General features: G+C 37.1%; 2 protein-coding genes across 3 annotated transcripts in view; one reads left to right on the top strand and one right to left on the bottom strand.

Annotated features, from left to right (window-relative positions):
- EYS (eyes shut homolog) overlaps positions 1-21,419 on the top strand; it is a 2,089,174-nt gene that overhangs the window by 1,003,348 nt on the left and 1,064,407 nt on the right. The gene's annotated exons all lie outside the window — the stretch shown is intronic.
- On the bottom strand, positions 12,133-20,099 carry LOC117088277 (rab-like protein 3). Its single transcript, XM_033219469.1, has 2 exons — positions 20,023-20,099; positions 12,133-13,173 (listed from the first exon to the last, which is right to left on the bottom strand). The coding sequence occupies exons 1-2, from the start codon at positions 20,097-20,099 to the stop codon at positions 12,447-12,449; spliced, it is 804 nt and encodes a 267-aa protein (XP_033075360.1). The 3' UTR covers positions 12,133-12,446.

The raw sequence follows: 21,419 nt of genomic DNA, 5'->3' as shown, positions 1-21,419 counted from the left end.
AGATTGCACCACGGCACTCCAGCCTGGTTGACTGAGCAAGGCTCCATCTGATAAGAAGAAAAGGAAAAGGAAAGAAAGAAGAAGAAAGAAAAAGAAAGAGAGAGAGAATTAGAGAGAAAAGGAAAGAAGGAAGGAAAAAAGGAAGGAAGGAAGGAAGGAAGGAGGAAGGAAGGAAGGAAGGAGAGAAGAGAGAAGAGAGAAGAGAAGAGAAGGGACAAGGGAAGGGAAGAGCAGGGCAGGGCAGGGGAGGGGAGGGGAAGAGAGGGGTGGGGAGGGGCCGGTGCAGTGGTTCGTGCCTGTAATCCCAGCACTTTGGGAGGTTGAGGCACGTGAATCCCCTGAGGTCAGGAGTTTGAGACCATCCTGGCAAATATGGTGAAACCCCATCTCTACTAAAAATACAAAGAATTATCTGGGCATGATGACATGTGACTGTAGTCCCAGCTACTCAGGAGAGGCTGAGGCAAGAGAATCACTTAAGCCTGGGAGGCAGAGTTTGCAGTGAGCTGAGATTGCACCACGGCACTCCAGCCTGGTTGACTGAGCAAGGCTCCATCTGATAAGAAGAAAAGGAAAAGGAAAGAAAGAAAGAAAAGAAAAGAGGAAAAGAGAAGAGAAGGGTGGGAAGGAGGAAGGAAATGGAGAAAAGAAAAAAAAAAAAAAAAGAAAAAGAAGAAGAAAGGAAAGCAGGCAGGCAAACACACATATAAAACTTAATGTTACCTTAAGTTACTAGGATTGGGGAGGAGATGATGAGAGAGGGGAGTGTATACCTTCTACCTTTTGCCTTTCTAGTATTCTTGGTTTTATGTTAGACTACATTTGAATTCTTAAGAATGAAGGTGATACAAATATTTTTTACAAAAAAAAAAAAATGGGATTTCATTTTTTCCTGTAACCTAGCTAATATTTTTTGGCCCTAATTACTTGAAAATAGAGTGCCAACAGTTCAATGAAGACAAGCTGAAGGTATGGTACTAAATATTTTCAGAATGTATTAAATCTGAAATATACCTATTGATATAGATTTTTGGCTCTGTGTCCCTACCAGAATCTCATCTCAAGTTGTAATCCTTAGAATTGGAGGAGGGACCTGGTGGGAGGTGACTGGATCATGGGGTCAGATTTCCTTCATGCTGTTCTGGTGATAGTAAGTTCTCATGAGATCTGATAGTTTAAAAGTGTGTGGCACTTCCTCCCTCACTCTTTCCTTCTCTCCTGCCACCATGTGAAGGTGCTTGCTTCACCTTTGCCTTGTAGCATGATTGTAAGTTTTCTGAGTCCTCCCAATCATGCTTCCTGTTATGCCTGAGGAACTGCAATTCAATGAAACTGTTTTCTTCATAAGTTACCCAGCCTAGTTAGTTCTTTATTGCAGTGTGAAAATAGACTAATATAGAAAATTGGTACCAAAAGAATAGGGCACTGCTATAAAGATACTGAAAATGTGAAAGTGACTTTGGAATTGGGGAACAGGCAGAAGCTGGAACAATTTGGAGGGTTCAGAAGGAGACAGAAAAAGGCAGATAAGCTTGTAACTTCCTAGAGATTTGTGTCATGGCTTTGACCAAAATGCTGATAGTGATTGTTTAGACGAACTGAGGTAAGATGGCGCACTTCCGGGTTCTTCATCACGAACTTTTCCCGCGCGTGAAAATGCAGCCGCCCCCGGGAAGGTGCAGACCAACCGGGCATGCACCAGGTGACGTCAATCTGAGGAGACCAAGATTTACCTGGTCGCACCTACGGAATGCCCCCCCACACACGCCCGTGCCCCGCCTATTGCCCTCCCACTCCTAGAAAAGCTGCGGACTTCCCAGCCCCCCACTCCTGTCGGGACTGCATTAGGAACTCCCTGGGAGAGCTCCACAGGGCGACTCTCTTGGCCTCCTTTGCCGGAGGCTGACAGACCTCTCCCTACCCACCTTCTTCCCTGAAGCTAGGTGACCAAAAATAAATTTGCAGTTTTGCTCCTACCCTTGCATACTGGCTGGTTCTTTTGTGCCCGCTCTGGTGGTCTTAGAAAAACAAATCAGTGATATGGACAATGAAGTCGAAGCTGAGGTGTTCTCAGCTAGAGATGAGGAAGTTACTGGGAACCGGATCAAAGGTTATTATTGCTGTGCTTCAGCAAAGAGACTGATGCCATTTTTCCCCTGCCCTAGAGATCTGTGGAACTTTGAGCCTGAGAGAAATGATTCAGGGTATCTGGCAGAAGAAATTTCTAAGCAGCAAACCATTTAAGATTGGACCTGGCTGTTTCTAAAAGTATATGCTCATATGTGTGAAAAAAGAGATCATCTGAAATTTGAATTTATATTTAAAAGGAAGGAAGGACCAGGCATGGTGGCTCACACCTATAATCCCAGCACTTTGGGAGACTGAGGTAGGTAGAATGCCTGAGGTCAGCAGTTTGAGACTAGCCTGACCAACATGGAGATACCATGTCTCTATTAAAATACAAAATTAGCTGGGCATGGTGGTGCATGCCTGTAATCCCAGCTACTTGGGATACTAAGGCAGGAGAATCACTTGAACCCAGGAGCCAGAGGTTGCATTGAGCCAAGATCACACTATTTCACTCCAGCCTGGGTAACAAATGCAAAACTATGTCTAAAAAAATAACAACAACAACAAAGGAAACAGTGCATAAAACTTTGGAAAATATGCAGCCTGACAATGGAGTAGAAAAGAAAACCCCATTTCCTGGGGAGAAATTTAAGCCTGCTGTATCAATTTGCATAAATAAAGACAGGCAAAATGTTAATAGCCAACACAATAGGAAAAATGCCTCCAGGGCATTTCAGAGACATTCATGGCAATCCCTCCCATCACAGGCCTGGAGGCCTAAAGGAAAATTGGTTTTGTGGGCTGGACCCAGGGCCCCATTGCCCTGTGCTGCCACGAGACATGGCACTCTGCATCACAGCTGCTTCAGCTTCAGCCACAGCTAAAAAGGGCAAACATACATCTCAGTCTGTGGCTTCAAAGGGTGCAAGCCCCAAGCCTTGGCACTTCCACATGGTGTTGGGCCAGCAGATGCACAGAATCCAAGAACTGAGGTTTTGGAACTCCTGCCTAGATTTCAGAAGATGTTTGGAAATGCCTGGATTTCTAGGCAGAAGTCAGCTGCAAAGCAGAGCCCTCATGGAGAACCTCTACTAGGGCAGTGCAGAAGGGAAATTTGTGGTTGGAGTCCCCACATAGTGTCTGCACTGAGCCATTGCCTAGTGGAACTGTGAGAACAGGGCCATCATCCTCCACACCCTAGAATGGTAGATCCACCAACAGCTTGCACAGTGTGCCTGGAAAAGCCTCAGGCCCTCAATGCCAGACCATGAAAGCAGTCAGCGGGGCTGTACCCTGCAGAGCCACAGGAGAGGAGCTTCTCAAGGCCTTGGGAGATTACCTCTTGCATTGGTGTGCCCTGGATGTGAGACATAGAGTCAGAGGACATTATTTTGGTCCTTTAATATTTAATGACTGCCTAACTGGGTTTTGGACTTGCATGGGCCTTTGTTTTGGCCAGTTTCTCCCTTTCAAGTTGGGAGGATTTACCCAATTTGTGTATCCCCATTGTATCTTGGAAGTAACTAACTTGTTTTTGATTTTATAGGCTCATAAAGGTAAAGGGCAGGTGGAAGGGATTTGTCTTGTCTAATGAGACTTTGGATTTGGACTTTTGAGTTTATACTGGAATAAGTTAAGATTGGGGGACTGTTGGAATGGCTTGATTGTATTTTGAAATGTCAGGACATGAGATTTGGGAGGGGCCAGGGTTGGAATAATATGGTTTGGCTCTATGTTCCCACCAAAATCTCAACTCCAGTTGGAATTTTTAGTGTTGTGGAAAGGGCCTGGTGGGAGGTGATTGGATCATGAGGACTTGCCCCTTGCTGTTTTTATGATAGTGAGTGAGTTCTCATGAGATCTCATGATTTAAAAGTGTGTGGCACATCGCCCCTTGCCCTGTCTCTCTCTCCAGCCACAATATGAAGAAGGTGCTTGCTTCCCTTTTGCCTTCTGTCATGATTGTAAGTTTCCTCAGTCCTCCCAGTCATGCTTCCTGTTAAGCTTATAGAACAGTTAGTGAGTTAAACTTCTTTTCTTCATAAAATACCCACTCTCAAGTAGTTCTTTTATAGCACAGTGAAAACAGACTGATACTCCCATAAAGATAGTTCCTTAAAATTTAACTTTATTGCTTTTGCATTTATTCCTGTGGTAATATTTAACATTAAATTAAATATTTATATTTTTTCAAAATAAAAGAAGCACTAAAGGTTTGTTAAAGAATTACCATGATAAGCAATCCAGGATCCTGTTTTATATTGTGTTCATAATTCCCATTCAGAAAGTTTGGTTTTATAGCAAGTTACTTTCATTAACTTTATTAATACACTTGCACGGGGAATGTATTTCCAACTTGCCATTCCACAGAGTATTTTATGAAATAAACTCCATTTCAAAATTAGAGCAAACCTAAAGTAAACTAGAGATAAATTTGCTAAAATCAATACACTATAAATGCTTGTTTTCTTTCAAGACAATAACATAGTGGTGTATAAAACAGTATAATCACTATTGTAAAGAAAAGGACCCAAATACCAAATAAATTTTAAACACTTTCCTATCGATGAGGGGTGAGCACCATGGTTGTGAGTGTGTGTATGTGTGTGTGTGTTTACATTCTCAAACATGATGTAAAAATACATCATAAATAATTTTGGAACCATCTGCATATATGTGCTCTTCTCTGTATAGAGAAAGCAAGAAATACAACAAAAAAAAGAAAGGATGAATTTTTTACAGAAATTAATCATTTCTTACCGTCAACAGAGGCAAAAGAATAAGCCCCAGTTTCCTATTACATCACTCTCATGTTGCTCTTCAGAGAAACATAACAAGCAACTGATATTTGCTCCAAGTTGGGTTTTCAGGGACTCCGTGACTTAAGATCATACTCTAGCAGATGACTGTGCAGGTAATCAGTGAATAGAGTCCCTAATGAGTGAATAGTGCAGAAAAATATAGTAGTTAGCTTTTACCTTCTGCAACTTCTTAAGTGAGGTTGTTCATTATTTTTTTTCAGCAGTCAATCATGACAACCATTATAAAGTCATTTTTAAAATTATATTTTAATTTTTAATTGGCTATTAATTTTATATGGTCTATGGAGTACAATATGTTTAGTTACATGTATAAATTATGGAATGATTAAATCAGCTAATTAACATGTATAACACCTCAGATACTTATCATTTCTTTGTGGTAAAAACATTTAAAATCCACTCTTTTAATAATTTTGAAATATACAACACTATCATTCATTCATTATTATTAAATATAGTCACTTTGCTGTGCAGATCACTAAAAATATTTTCTCCTATTCAATTGAAACTTTATACCTTCGACTGACATTTCTCTTTTTCTCCCCCAAAAGGCAATTTTTACGTGTTCATATGTTATCTATAAATCATATTATATGTGGAAAAGTGATATTTTATACATCTATATATTACGTCCTATCTGTGCTTATCTTTTCTATTTGTTCTTTAGCCCTTGAAGAATTTAAAATAATATTCATCGGCCAGGTGTGGTGACTCACGCCTGTAATCCCACCACTTCGAGAGGCCGAGGCAGGCGAATCACAAAGTCAATAAACAGAAACCATCCTGGCCAACATGGTAAAACTCCATCTCTACTAAACATACAAAAATTAGGTGGGCATGGTAGCATGCACCTGTAGTCCCAGCTACTCGGGAGGCTGAGGCAGGAGAATCACTTAAACCCGGGAGGCAGAGGTTGCAATGAGCCAAGATCATGCCACTGCACTCCAGCCTGGCCACAGAGTGAGACTCCATCTCAAAAAATAAATAAATAAATAAACAAACAAACAAATAAATAAATAAAATAATACTAATCATAACAACATTAATACCATTTTTGCTGAGCGCTTAATGTATACTTCAAATATGCATTATCTGATAATCTTCACAAAAAGCTTATGAGGGCATAGATATTATATACATTGTTTACAGTTGGTGAATCAAACGTAGATAAACCGACTCAGTTTCTCAGGGAAAGAAAAGTTATAAGTAAATTCTAACTGATAATCAGGATTCAGGATTAATCTTCAAACAGTCTGATTCTCTACACTTGATTGAGAAAGTAAATGTCTTTTATCCCTCACTTCTCCACATAAATCTCTCCTGAGACTTGAGTTTCCAATTTTCTGGAGAATATTGCAATGGCTTTAAGTTGTTAGGTCTCAACCCACTTGTGCAAATAGTTCTAACTGAATTCAAGTAGAGTTAGGAAACCCCCGAATTCACTGATGGTAGAAAAATGTGACAGAAAAATGTTCAGTTACTTCTTTGTCATTTAAAGCAATTTCTTAGTAAAAGTTATCAAAAACCATGCTCTCCTCCTTCCTTCCTGCTCCTTCTCCTAGAAAGTTACATCAGAGAGTTGGAGACAATGGCTAGGTTCAAAAGTGTTCTCAATTCCTCACTGGTACCACCAGCCTCTTTCAGTATGTCTCATCTTACCAGTTATCTGAGCCAGCCTCTGACTTTATAGGGTTCCCACTGAAGCATCCGTGGCTGGATGAATGTCAGCCCTCTCTCTTGGCCTTGTGAATGCACTTTGAACTTGACCTGTTCATCACTTTCAACTGACAGGCTGCAATTAAAGACAGTTTTGATCCACTGATGAATATTCAAGACTGTCCTGCACAAAAGATTCTGTTTATAGGTCTCCTTGGTGCATCCAAAGCCTCTGGGAGGGCACACCGGCCCTTGGTTCTCAACTTCCTTTGCCATGACCATGAGAAATATCTCAACTCATGTCATTTCTCATAGCAACCTAAAGAAAAGGGGACTGGGTAGAAGCCGACTTCCTCAGACTCACTCTCTCTCTTTCTGCCTTAACCTAGCTTGATGCCATTTCTACTCTATAGCAGCATTACATCAGAAGCTATGATGTTGACCAACCCTCCTGGTGTGTCTAGGACTGAGGAGTTTCTGGGACACAGAACTTACAGAGCTAAAACCAGGAACATATTAGTTAAGCCTGGATAGCTGGTCACTCTATATACAAGACAATATCTGAAAATCCTCACCAGCCTGGAGTGTCAAAGAGAGGAGAATCTGTATGGCATGCAGAAGTTGTAAAGGAAAGTGGAAAAGGGAGAGTGGAAAAGTACAGATGCTGATGGGGGAAGATCAAAAAACTGTAGAACCATTTCGGGTGAGAAGGAAGAAGGGACTGTGGGCTGTACCAAACTATCCTTGTTTAGAAAGTTTGTACTCAGCACTCTAACAAGTGTAAAATATATTTTAAAAACATAATTGGAAACTTTAATAACAGTACACAAATGTAGGATTAGTATAGCAAAGGTAAATCCAGGAAAATGTATAGTCCATTTCTGTGCTAAAAACATTTTTTTTGCCTCAAATATTGTACAAAAGTTTAAATATTGTAATCAGACAATTTTGACCATTTTTGACTATTTGGGCATTAATATATATGGGTGTTTTCCATGGTAGTAATAAGCGGTAACATGTTGTCTTGTTAGATGCTATTCATTTTATAAAGTGAACTGTTAGTTTTTATTTTCAAAATTTCTTTTGAAGGTTTTACTCTTTGCTAATTGTTAATATTTTCTCTTGACTGTTCTTATTAAAAATAATTCAGAAAAAGTGAATTCCTGCAATCATTTGTGGATTATTACATGATTAAATCCTCCTTTATTTTGATTTTAAATATATTTTTATCTTTATCTTTAGAAATATTTGTAGAACTTCTAGTTCATTTTTAACCTCTCAATGTTAATTCTGTGCTTATAGTACAACTGATTACACCTTGAAATAAGAGCATAAGTGTAATTAAATTATTAGTTTTATTTGCCTAAAAATAGGATGATTTTGCTTATACAAGTTGTTTTATATGGACATATTATTTTCATTAGAACAGTAGGCAAATTTACTACAGAATTACTTTCAAGTAAAATTATGTAAATAAAGTTATATTTACAAATGCCTAAAAATAAGTTATTAGTTGGACTTTGTAAAAATAGACTAAGTGATAAGTAGTGTATCATGTCACGAAATCCATGAGCTGATTTCACTCTACAATAATCAGATGAGTCAAAAGGAATGTCTTGTTTGAAACAAGTATCACCTAGCCCCAAATCCTGTATCTCTTGATAGCTACCCATTATCTCATTACAACTTAAGATCCCTCTCCTCCCCTCCCCTTCCTTCCCTTCTCTTTTCTTTCTTTCTTTTGTTTTTTTTTTTGAGATGGAGTCTCACTCAGTCACCCAGACTGGGGTGCAGTGGGGTGATCTCGGCTCACTGCAAGCTCCACCTCCCAGGTTCATGTCATTCTCTTGCCTCAGCCTCCTGAGTAGCCGGTACTACTGGTGCCCACCACCACGCCCAGCTAACTTTTTTTTTGTATTTTTTAGTAGAGATGGGGTTTCACCGTGTTAGCCAGGATGGTCTTGATCTCCTGACCTCGTGATCTGCTGGCCTCGGCCTCTCAAAGTGCTGGGATTATAGGCGTGAGCCACCGCACCCAGCCAAGACTAATTTTCTAGTATCATTGGTGATAGAGTTTTATCTTTTCTCCCCATCCAAATTGATTACTCTTTGCCCAAAGGGTAGACTCCTTATTTAATACAACAAAAGTAGACTTTAGCTCCATCTCCCATTATTCTCGTAGCTGGATGTTGATGAAAGAAAAGAAATCTGTTGTCAAAAGAGATGTGATGTGTACTGACTTTTTCTCACCCCAAACTGCACTGGAGGGAATGATAAAACTGGGTTTTTGTCCTTAAATTAAAAGGAGAAAAGTAATTCCACTGCTGGATTTCTATAGGTACAATAATTGTAGCATGGACTGGATACAAGTTCTGTTTCCTCAATTTGCTACTAAGAGAGGATTTCATAAACTCCTTTGTAGAGTGGAGTCTAGTCATGTCTCTATTCAAAAGAAACCAAACATCCAAGTTCCAGTCTATCCAAGCAGTAGTACCCCAATTGTGATAGATTTCAATTTTACTGACAAAATCCAATAATCTTCTTATATTTTGATATTGTCATTTACCCCTGCATTGTAATCAAGTTGTATTAGTCTGCTTTTTATCCAAGATACAGAAGTTTTAACTTATTTAGAGGAGAGTATAGTGGCTAGTGAGGTAAATGCAAGAATATCCAGGCTTCCAAAGGTTTTTTTTTTTTCTCCCAGGATGCCTATCAATGAACTCTTGGAGCAAAGAACAAAGCACAAGACTGACACTCAACAAATAACTTGTGTGTACTAGATGAGGCATGTCTGTGTTTAACATGTTAAGAAGTTAGTCTTTTGTAGATGTAGCTGTGCAGTAAAAGAAGGAACAAAACAGGTGGAGTGAGAAGACATAAAACCCACTTATTTACTGATTGATAGAGACGTATGATATTCATTCTTTCTCAGTTAGGGTATTGGGATAAAACCATTGGTTAAGGGGATACATACATTTTAAATAATACAAATTAAACATTATAGCATAGTTTTTCTACCAAAATGAAATTTTCTATTATTCACTCACACAGTCAAAATATTCTTGTGTATTTAATGCACCACTCCTCAATATGCTGGAAATAAAAAATGCATGAGTCTTTTGCCACAAAATATTTAGTCTTTTCATAAAGAAAGTTATGGTAAGAGATAATTCCAAGGCAGTGCAGTAAGTGTTATAATCGAAGTATGGACAAGACATGTGGGAGCAGTGAAGAAAATTAGTCAATTTTCCTGACAGGGAGAAATCAACAGGGCTAACTTTTCAGGTTGGAGAAGGACTCCTCGATTGGGGGATGATAAGGAAGCACATTCCTTACAGACAAAAACATCAGGTCATAACAGAGTATATCTTAGAAAACAGACTTTCAGCCATGTTTGAAATGTGAATAAGAACAGGTAAGGGTAGAAAAATACATTGAAGACAGGTAATAGAGTACCTTCAATGTCACCCTAAGAATTTTTTATTTTATAAATCAGATATTAGTTTGGGGTCTATATGTATATGTGAAGATCCATCTACCATGTCTCAAAGAAGGGATATAAATGAGCCTAAGGCCAAAGTGAAGCTATTAAAATTTTCTTTCTCCCTATAAAACTTAATCAGGGAGCATCACATCTGTTAAAACGAAACAAAACAAAACAAAAAAAACACTGATGCTTTGTATTTTTAAATTCAGAAAATTTTTTGACTTTGATTTGTTATTGTTATTTTAAAACTGTCTGTTTCATGAGAACATTTTCAGGACTATTTCTACACTTACATATAATTCATAACAAGAGAAAAGTTCATGTAAGAATGTTTTATTGTGAACTTCATCTAAGATGTATTCTGTGCTGAATAAAAGGACACTCAGTTTGTAGTGATTTTACATGTATACTGCTCCAATTTTAATAAGGTTCTGTTTTCAACTAAAATTAAAGACAAGTTGGAGATATATAATCATCCTTGTCCTTTAAAACATGAAAGGTTATTTAAAACTTATAGATGTGATTATAAAAATGTCACAGCTATGCTTGATAAATCAGCACACCTTAAATTTGAGGAAATAATCTTATATCTAAGGTATCTGAAACCAGGCTATAAGGCATTATGGCTCGAATTCTGCCACAGTTCCATTCCCATTCATATTTTATGTCCATCTAATGCTTAAAAAAGCAAAATCCTTATTCAAATAAAAGTCTCAGACTGAAAATGAGTAGATGCCTACAAACTTACGTTAAATGGAAAGTTAATGTTTTAATCATTTGGAGTTCAGTTTTTCTACTGCTGCAGGCTTTAAATATTGCCATAAAGTAAATCTAGAATCCAAGAAGTTTCAAAATAATTATATGGAATTTGACTTTAAAGCAAATTGGGAAACAAAATTTTCACATAAAATAACAAATATGAAATGTTGAATACCTAAAGAATTTTCAGGGTCAGTGTATACATGTATTATGATAGAATATACTCTTATATCTGTTTGGAGTCAAAAAAATATTTAATAATTTGCTAATGATTTGCTAGAGAAGAATTTCAAATAGAACAAGTCTCAGTGTAAGTGATTATTTTGATATGGGTTTGAATGTACTTTTATAAAATTTGTATTAACTTATAGATTCACAAAGTGCATTATACACAAATGAACTATAAATTTATTTTTTTATTTTTTATAGATTTAAAGGTTATAAGTGCAGCTTTATTACATGGACATATTATACTGTACTGAAGTCTGGGCCTTGGGTGTAATAATCACCTGAATAATGTATATTGTGCCCATTAGGCAATTTCTCATCCCTCACCTCCCTCACCCTCCCACTGTTGTGAGTTCCCAGTGTCTATTATTCCACTCCCTATGCCCTTGTGTATACATTATTTAGCTCTAGCTTACAAGTGAGAACATGTAGTATTTGACCTTCTGTTTATGAATGATCTTGCTTAGGATAATGTCCTCCCGTTCCATCCATGCTGCTGCAAAAGACATGATTTCTTTATTTTTCTGGCTGAATAGTATTCCGTGTGTGTGTGTGTGTGTATGTGTATGTGTTTTCTCAAGCTTTCTTCTTTTTGTTTAGAATAGCTTTTGCTATTTAGGCTCTGTCTTGGTTCCATAAGAATTTCAGGACTTTCTTGAAAATTTCAATTCCATGAAAATCGATAATGGAATTTTGACAGGAATTACATTGAATCTATAGATTGCTTTGGGATTTCTTCCAATCCATGAGCAAGAGGTGTTTTTCAATTTGATTGTGTCATCTATAATTTCTTTCATCAGTGTTTTTGTACATTTTCTTGTAGAGATCTCTCACCTCCTTGGTTAAATGTATTCATAGAATATTTTCCATAGGTTTTTATAGGTTTTATGAATGGAACTGAGGTCTTTATTTGATTCTCAACTTGTTTGTTATTGATGTATAGAAATGCTACTGACTTTTGTATGTTGATTTTTTATCCTGTAACTTTACTGATATCATTTATCAAATCTAGGAGTCTTCAGGAGTAATCTTTAGGGTTTCCTAAGTATAAGATCAACAGTCAGTAAACAGAGCTAATTTGACTTCCTTGTTTCCTGTTTGGATGTCTTTTTTTTTTTTTTTTTTTTTTTACACTGTCATTGCTCATTTACTGCATCATTTTGACATCATCTCATATTTCCACAAGGCTTTTACATAATCTATACACAGTGACAGAAAGGTAAGGAACACAGAGAACAGGGACAAAGTTTGGACCTCCTGTGTTGTCACTTCCTTTCATTTTTCCATTAAAGGGTGAGGCTGAAGGGTAGCATTTAAGATGATTTCGTTAAAAGGCTGTGATGGTAATAATTGAACACAGCAAGAGGAAAGCTGTGAAAAACTGCCACTGCTTGCTCACTCTTCCAAACGATGAGCGTAACTCAGTCATAATGAAGGCTCTTTAATGTTCCTGCCCCAAATCTTTTCCGATCAGGAAAGCCTGGAATCTGATTACCTTCTCTTAAAAAGTATCTCTTCTCTATGACCTTATCAAAAAACCTACTGAGTTTGACAGCATTGGAAGAACCTGCAGCTAAGTACCGTGGATTTGTGCAGTCCAAATTAATTTCTTCTGGATTGAAATCCTCAGCCAGGAAAGCAGTCCTAGTTAAAACTTCATGGAGCTTTGTTTCATGAATCTGGTCCAGTTTAGTCCCTATTACCAACAGCGGTATTTGGTTATCAGCAAACTGTTCTCGATCATAATCCCCATTTGTTACCAAGACCCCAGTGGGCACCAAATCCCTGTTGAGAGCTTCCAATGACCAACGACGCAAGTTTTGGGAGGACTTCTTATTTGTTAAGTCGTGTACGAAAATAATACCATTCACAGAGTTGTAGAATACTGCTCTTGTGCTTTTCACGCTGCTGGCACTGCCCACAGAGCCTCCAACATCCCATAATTCTATGTAGTAGGTCTTCTCTTCTGGGGTTCCTTCTTTGTAATCATGAACTCTGACATCCACTGAGCAGCCCACAGTCCATGATGGATTTCCCAGTACTTGATTTTGGCATAGAAGATGGACTAATGAAGATTTCCCAACACCTGAGTCTCCCAACACCAGTACCTTCACCCGATCCAGGGATGGATGTCTTTTATTTCTTTCTCTTGCCTGATTGATCTGGCAAGGACTTCCATTATTATGTTGAATAGTAGTGGTGAAAGTAGGAATCCTTGTCTTGCTCCAGTATCTGAGGGGGACTGTTTTTAACTTTTTTCCATTCAGTATGATGTTGGCTATGGCTTTGCGATACATGGCTTTTATACTTTTGAGATATCTTACTTCAGGCTTAGTTGTTGAGAGTTTTTATCATAAAGGGATTCTGAATTTCATTAGATGCTTTTTATCAAATGTTTATGTAGCAAATTACATGTATTGATTTGCATATGTTGAACTCTCTTTCTGTAACTGGGATAAAACCCACTTGATTTTGGTGTAATTTTTATAATGTACTACCGAATTTGGTTTACTAGTATTTTGTTGAAGATTTTTGTGTCTATATTCATCAGTTATATCGGCTTGTAGTTTTCTTTTTTGTTGCATACTTGTCTGGCAACAGTATCAGGCTGACACTGGCTTCATAGAATGAGTTAGGAGGAATCCCTCCTATTCAACTTTTTGGAATAGTTTCAGTAGGATCAGTCCAAATTCTCTTTGTATGTCTGGTGGCATTCAGCTGTGAATCTGACTCTGGGTTTTTCTCTGTTTTGGTTACATAAGAATTTCAGACTGGGTTTTTCAGAGATGTGTTTAAATTACTAATTCTGTTTCACTGCTTTATATTGGTCTGTTTAAGACTTCTGTTTCTTCCTGGTTCAATATTGGGAAGTTGTATGTTTTCAGGAAATTATTCATTTCCTTTAGATTTTCTAAGTTGTGAATGTATAGCCATTTATAATAGTCTCATTTATAGAGGTGTGATGATATGTTGTTAATTTTTGAACTTTGTATCTTTTTGATGTAAGCATTTAACACAATAAAAATACCCTCTTGGCACTGTTTTTGCTGTATCCCAGAAGTCTGGGTATGTTGTGTTTCCATTTTCATTTTTTCAAGATATGTTTTAATTTCCAAATTAATTTCATCATGTACCCAAAGATCATTCAGGAACAGATTGTTTAATTTCCTTGTATTTGTATAGTTTTCAGAGTTCCTTTTGGAAATGATTTCTACTTTTATTCCACTAAGGTTAAGAAAGATATTTGATGTGATTTTAATTTTTCCAAATTCATTGAGACTTGTTTGTTGGCCTAAAATATGGTATCTTTTGGAGAATGTTTTATGCACTCGTGAGAAGAATATATATTCGGTGATTATTGGGTAACATATTCTGTAGATATCTGTTAGGTTCATTGGTATGGAGTCCAGTTTAAGTTTAGTGTCTCTTTGTTTTATTTCAGTGATCTATCTAGTGCTGTTAGTGGTATTGAAGTACCTCACTAGTATTGTATTACTGTCTATCTCTTTTCTCATGTCTAGTAGCATTTGTTTTATGAATCTGGGTGCTCTGGTGATGAGTGGATATATATTTAGAATTGTTTTACTTTCTTTTTATTGAATTGAACCCATCATTATCTGATGACCTCCTTTTTTTTTTTTTTTCTGTTTTTGGTATAAAGTCTGTTCTGTCTGATGTAAGTGTAGCTATTCTTGTTCTCTTTTGGTTTCCATTGGCATGAGATACCTGTATCTTCAGTCTGAAAATGTCTTTATCAGCTAAGTGCGTTTCTTGAAAGCAGCGTTTGGTTGAACCCTATTTTTGTTTTTTTTTTTGTTTTGTTGTTGTTGTTGCTGTTTTCCATTAAACCAATCTCTATCTTTTAAGTGAACACTTGGTACATTTATGTTCAAGGTTAATATTGATATGTGAGTCTGTTCCTGTCATAGTGTTAATTGTTACCTAGTTGCTTTGAAGTCTTGATTCTATATTTGTTTTATAAGACCTGTGAGTTACATACTTCTGCGTGTTTTTCTGATGGCAAGTATCACCCTTTTATCTCTATGTTTGAACTCCTTTGAGGATTTCTTGTGGGACCAGTCTAGTAGTGATGAATTTCCTTAGCATTTGTTTGTCTGAAAAAGACTATTTCTCCTTCATGTATTAAGCCTTATTTAGCAGTATACAAAATACATGTCTGATAGTTTTTTTTTTTCCTTTAAGAAGACTGAACATAGGGCCACAGTCTCTTCTGGTTTATAGGGTTGTGTATTTCCAGGAATGTATCCATTTTCTTTAGGTTTTTAAATTTGTGAGTATGCAGCTGTTCTAGTAGTCTTCGATGATCCTTGGTATTCTGTGGTATCAATTGAGAAATACACTTCATCTGATGAGATGTTCTTTAGAGGTGATTAGACACTTTTCTCATGCTGTTTTTAGTATTTTTTTTTTCCTTCATGTTGACTTTGGATTATCTGATAACTATATGTCTTGGTGAAATCCATCTTGCAATGCCTCTTCCTGGAGTTCTCTGAGTTTCTTGTGTCTGGATATTGAAATACTTAGCAAGACTAAGGTAGATTTCCTCAATCATTCCCTCAAATAAAAAGACCAATAATTTTTTACTCTTTTTTCCCCTCAGGAATACCTATGACTCATAAGATCGAACACTTTACATAATCACATATTTTTTGAATCCAGTGTCTATATTTTAATATTCTTCTTTATTTTTGTCTGACTGATTTAATTCAAAGGATCTGTCTTCAAGATCTGAAATTCTTTCTTCTGCTTGGTCTAGTCTGTTGTTAAGGTTTTCAACTATATTTTGTAATTCCTTCAATGATTTTTTTTCTCCTAAAGGTTTTTTTTTTTAGAAAAAGCTGTCGTTTCAGTGGATTTTTATTTCATATTCTGAGTCATTCTTTTTCTGATTTATTTGTGTTAGTTTTAACTTTCTCTTGGATCTCACTGAGTTTCTTTAAAATCACTATTTTGAATTTTTATCTAGTATTTCAAAAATTTAATTTTGGTTAGGATCCATTGCTGAAGAGTTAGTGTAATATTTGAGGGCTTGTAATACTGTTTCTTTGTTTGTTTGTTTGTTTTCATAGGTCCAGAATTGTTTATCTGTTTTCTTCTCATCTAGAAAATCTGTCTCTGCTTATTTTTTATTTTTTTCTTAATGTGTCAAATCTTTGAGGATGTGATTATAATGTATGTTGTGCAGGGTTCTTTGGCTTTGGTTCTGGATGCTTTCAATGGCAAAGATTCAGTATAAGTTCCTTGGTTATAGATAGCCTTGTGTGGTGACTTTCTCAAATCCTAGTTGTAGTAGTGATGTACTGGGAGTGTGAGCAGACTTGCTGCCACACATGGGGCTGTGATGGCAGAGGTCTCAGCAAGTTTATCTTGTTCCTCAGGTCTGAGCACTCTTGTCAGCAGATTTTCTATTAGGTTGTGCAGTTCCACCTCCAGACAAATAGGTGGTGTTTACAGATAGGAGACAACAATGACTGAAAGAGATGGGTATATGAATGATCTTTGTTAACCATGAGAAGCTCAGTTTCCTCAGGCAATGGGCTGGTCTGTGCTATGCCCTGTGGAATGGTCTCTATGCTCAGTCCCAGAGTAGGGGACAAAGCTGCCTGGAGCTGGATCAGGCAGATCCACCTACAGGTATCTCAAAGGCAGGTGCAAGCACCAGCTCCAACAAGGAGTCTGGGGGCAGCCATTCAGCACCCAGAATTGTGCCCGAGCATGGAGTAGAGAAACCTCCACTCCTCTAAGTTCTCTGCATGGGAAGAAAGCGGTAACCTGGACTCCAAACCTAGAAGTGTAGTTGTTTCAAATGCTTGGAGATATATCTAAGTGTGGAGTGAAAGAGCACCACTTCACCAACTCCTCTGCATGGGAGGGCTGGGGCAGCTTAAGTTCCAAAACCAGCGGAGCCAATGTGCCATATGCCTGGAAAAACTCTGCCCAGGCAAGGAGTGGAGAAAATACTGCTGCAACAAGGTCTTTGCATGGGAAGGGAGGGGCAACTCAAGCTCCTAATCCAGGTTAGCAGGTGCACCAAAAGCCAGGAGATATGCCCAGGCTTGCAGCATGAAAACTGCCACTGCGTCAAGTTCTCTACACAGCAAACGAGGGGTCTAAACTCCTAATCTAGAAGAATAGGTGTTCCAAGTGCCTTGGAATTTGTCAGAGTGTGGAGCAGAGACAGTGCTGCTGCGCCAAGTTCTCTGCATGGGAAGAGGGGCAGCGCAGGGGGACTCTGCCCCTCTCAGGTACTGGGGCTCCTACTTTTCTTGGTCGAATGCCTCCATGTATGCTGATTGCCCACCTTCTCTTGTCTAAAATCTGAAGTGTCCTTTGTGTTTCTAGTGAATTCCCATATACCTTCTATATATTCTCACAGTATTAGTCTCTGTGCATTATCTTACTCTTTCCAAGTGGATGAGATGCTCTAAAAGCCTCCAATCCAACATCGTAGAAGAAAAAAAAAAAAAATGTAAATTTAAATAACCTAGAAATTCTTCTTATGCTACTATGCCTTATTTAAAATTGTAATTTTAAGCTGATCTATCCAGCTTTATACAGATCATATTCAAATGTATAACCTTAGCTCTTATCTTTTATTTTTTTTTCTAAAGTAGTTTTCTTTGGATGACATATTACAGTACAAAAAAAAATTATCTACCATTTAGCTCCTCTGTAATATTTCAGAAAAAGAATGCATTTTCTTTTTACTTTTCCTCTTATTTGCTATAAAATTGCTACTATCAGTGCTCTAAACTCAAAGCCATGGTTTTATCGTTTTTCATTTATTCCTTATTCTCAGTCTAACTAATCATATTACTTCTTAGATCTATGTCCAATGGAAGAATCTAGAAATTTATCATTTGACACCCGGGTGACAGTGAAGCTGACCTAAAGTACTTCTTTTGGGCTCTATTTTATTATAATTTTAGATTTCAGCAAAATATTCCCAAAATATAGCTTTAAAAATAACTAGATAATAAAGTATCACTTTGGAATCTTTTTATAAGAGATACTATGTTCACACAAAAAGTGGAGTTTTGCAAAATAAACCAAAGATGAATTGCTTATTTTCTGTAGTCAAATTAATCCCAAATAACAAAATAAAATATAATTTTATAATGAAACACAACTCTAACAATATATTAGAAATTATAATACTTCTAATAATATTAGAAGACATAAGTAACGCATTACTATAAGCAATTTGATTGTTAGCAATATTAAAATATTTGCTATATTAAGTGCTAGCCTCTAACTTCCTAAATGCCAGCATTTACTCAAATATTAAAAATCAAAATGTGTATAAAAAAATACACAATGGCACAGTGACTGTGACTGTGGACTCCAGAGTAGGCAGCCTGGGCTATCAATTCCTATTCATAGTTTGTAGTCTAAGTTGTTCAAATCTGCTTTTTAGTTTTTGATAGTATCTGTTTAACAGAATCAAATTTCTGCAGTCTGTTTTAAAGATTTCTATTTTCTAATTTAGTAAGACTTGCTGAAATGTTTTTTTTTAAGAATAATCGTTGAATTCTTCAACCTGTAGAAGCAGCAGAACAAGTTCATATGGTTTTATGAACACTAAGAACCCAAGTATGTGACCTATACTTTGCTCAGTGTTTGACATATGATAACTTTTCAAATGTAAGTAATTAACCTTTTTTTTTTTACTTAGTTATGCCTTAAACAATTGGGTCCTAATCTGACTCAACAAAAAAATCTAAGTAGTTCTAAAGTCCACGTTCTTTGATATTAGAAGGCATAGACTTGTAAAAAATTTTGAGTGTTGTAACAAGGTCTTAAATAAATCAGATATTATAGAAAGCATAGAGCTAGGTAATCAAATGGTGTACAAAATGTATAATCTACACCAATAGTCTATTACAATTTTTATTAATGTAATTGTAAATCTCATTTTCATTTTGATAAGAACTAAGGTTTAATATACTTGCTCATAAAATATCTTGTATACCATATGTTTTAAATTATGAAATTACAATTTTCTACATGCTTCCAAACCTGAATCTTTGGAGCAAAAAATATCTGGCATTAGGCTGGGCATGGTGGCACACACCTGTAATCCCAGCACTTTGTCAGGCCAAGGCGGGTGGATCACCTGAGGTCAGGAGTTCGAGACTAGCCTGGCCAACATGGTGAAACTCCATCTCTCCAAAAAATGCAAAAATTAGCTGGGCATTGTGGTGCACCTCTGTAATCCCAGCTACTCAGGAGGCTGGGGCAGGTCGCTTGAACCTGGGAGGTGGAGGTTGCAGTGAGTCGAGATCATGCCACTGAACTCCAGCCTGGGCAACAGAGTGAGACTCTGTCCCATAAAAAAATAAAAAAAATAAAAAAATTTTAAAAAGTATGCGACGTTGTACATACTATCATTCTTTCGCTCTTTTATACTTTGATCTCCTCTTCCCAAGCCCACTTGGTTAATTATAATATATAGAAGCTTCAGATTCCACTGTGTTTTCTCAATCACTGTCTTTTCTAGCTCCATAGCATCGACAGATACCCTTCCTTCTGGGAACACAATTATAAATGAGATATTTTTAAAAAGCAAATTAAACTTTCTTTAGGTTAGATGTTTAGAATATAAATGATATTGAGATACAAATGCCAATTAATGCTAATGTCTTAGATTCTAATAGGAGTCCAAACCCTATTGTGAACTGTGCATACAAGAGATGTAGGTTGCAGCTCCTTATGAGAATCTAATGCCCGATCTCAGGTGGAACAGTTTCATTCCAAAACTGTTCCTCCTCACCCTGTCTGTGGAAAAATTGTATTCCACAAATCTGGTCGCTGGTGTCAAAAAAGTTTGGGGAGCACTGCTCTATAACTTTCCTACTTGTAGTAGCTGGAATGCCACCATCTTTGAAATGTGTTGATATGTGTTTATTATTATGTTTATTATATTTCCTGATGAATCACATGTCTTTAAATATGTAGCACAAGAACAAAAGTTACCCTGAATAATGTTGCTTTGTAGGTATCACACAATGTAATTTAACTGCTAATCCAGTAGTCACTGTGTAGCAATCCATATTCTACACACTCTTAGCAGTACTGTATTCTTGATGACATTTATTTGGGACTACCTTAGTTGGTATAAATGTCAGATATTGGAAATAAATATTATGTGAAAAACATCGAAGAGAAATAACCATCAGCTGACAAAGTGTATGTTCATCAGCAGGCATGAAAACAGAATTTTAATTTAAGTGACAAATGCAGTTATCCTACTCCCAATCATGTATTCCTTTTTTGAGAGACTTTGTAAAAGATAAAGAAGAAGATCATTCTAATTCTGTGCACAAATCCTAAAGCAGAAGTATAAAGAACTAGACTTTTCAATGTAAGTCTCTGAATGTGCTGTCTTTCTCCTAGGCACACTAATGGCTCAAACAGATCAGAGAGAGAAATGAAGGAGCTATTAAATGAGTCTAGGGCTGGGCACGATGGCTCATGACTGTAATCACAGCACTTTGGGAGGCTGTGGCGGGCAGATCATGAGGTTAGGAGTTCAAGACCAGCCTGGCCAACATGGTGAAACCCAGTCTCTACTAAAAATAAAAAAATTAGCCGGGCATGGTGGTGTGTGCCTGTAATCCCAGCTACTTCAGAGGCTGTAGCAGGAGAATTGCTTGAACCAGGACCTGGGAGGTGGAGGTTGCAGTGAGCGGAGATCGCTCCACTGAATTCCGGCCTGGGACAGAGTGAGACTCCATCTCAAAACAAAAACAAACAAACAAATAAACAAAGATTCTGGGATTACAGAACTACAAGGCCAAAAATGATGCCAACATAAGAGTTATCAGAAAGAAAAATGCTGAGAATAGAAAATATTTCAAATCAGCATTGGACTAATGGGAATGATTATGGGAAAGCCTTCTCTGGAAATTAACAGTAGTTAAAATTTACTCTAGACCTAGATTATATAACCCATTGATCCTTAGCAAAAATTACAAAGTAGTTTTACTTGCTTTTCCTCATCCAGTTATAAGTTTACACTCACAAAAAGTAACCTAAAAGTGTGTTAACTCTAACTGTTGTTCTAGCTGGAGAATGGTTACAGATGGGTGACCTGCAGAGTGGTTGCAGTAGTAGAAAATTTATATTCCCCAAGCTGTTGCTTTGAGGAAGACAGCTACAGGCAAGAAAGCTCTTAGCAGCCAGAAATCTTCTGAGAACTCTTCTGTTTTCAATACCATAGACCATAGCAGAATTAATCAGCCATAGCAAATTGAAATGATTAAGTTTTCCAACCTCATATAATCAGTAAAATTGCATGTGTAATTATGACTATGCCAAAGGGCATTGGACAACCTACAGGAGGATTTTGAGTATCAGGATTATTAGTGATG

Source organism: Trachypithecus francoisi, unplaced genomic scaffold, assembly GCF_009764315.1.
Source record: "Trachypithecus francoisi isolate TF-2019V2 unplaced genomic scaffold, Tfra_2.0 Lachesis_group10, whole genome shotgun sequence".
Taxonomy (NCBI): Eukaryota; Metazoa; Chordata; class Mammalia; order Primates; family Cercopithecidae; genus Trachypithecus; species Trachypithecus francoisi.
This window is presented reverse-complemented; position numbering and strand designations above follow the sequence as displayed.

What these genes read in the sequence shown, in the direction of transcription:
- LOC117088277 (XM_033219469.1), bottom strand. Translation starts at nt 20,099, where the DNA reads ATGGATTGCTACACAGTGACTACTGGATTAGCAGTTAAATTACATTGT. An exon ending in ACAAAGCAACATTATTCAGG is followed by an intron (nt 13,174 to 20,022) that starts GTAACTTTTGTT and finishes CAATCAGGCAAG; the next exon opens with AGAAAGAAATAAAAGACATC.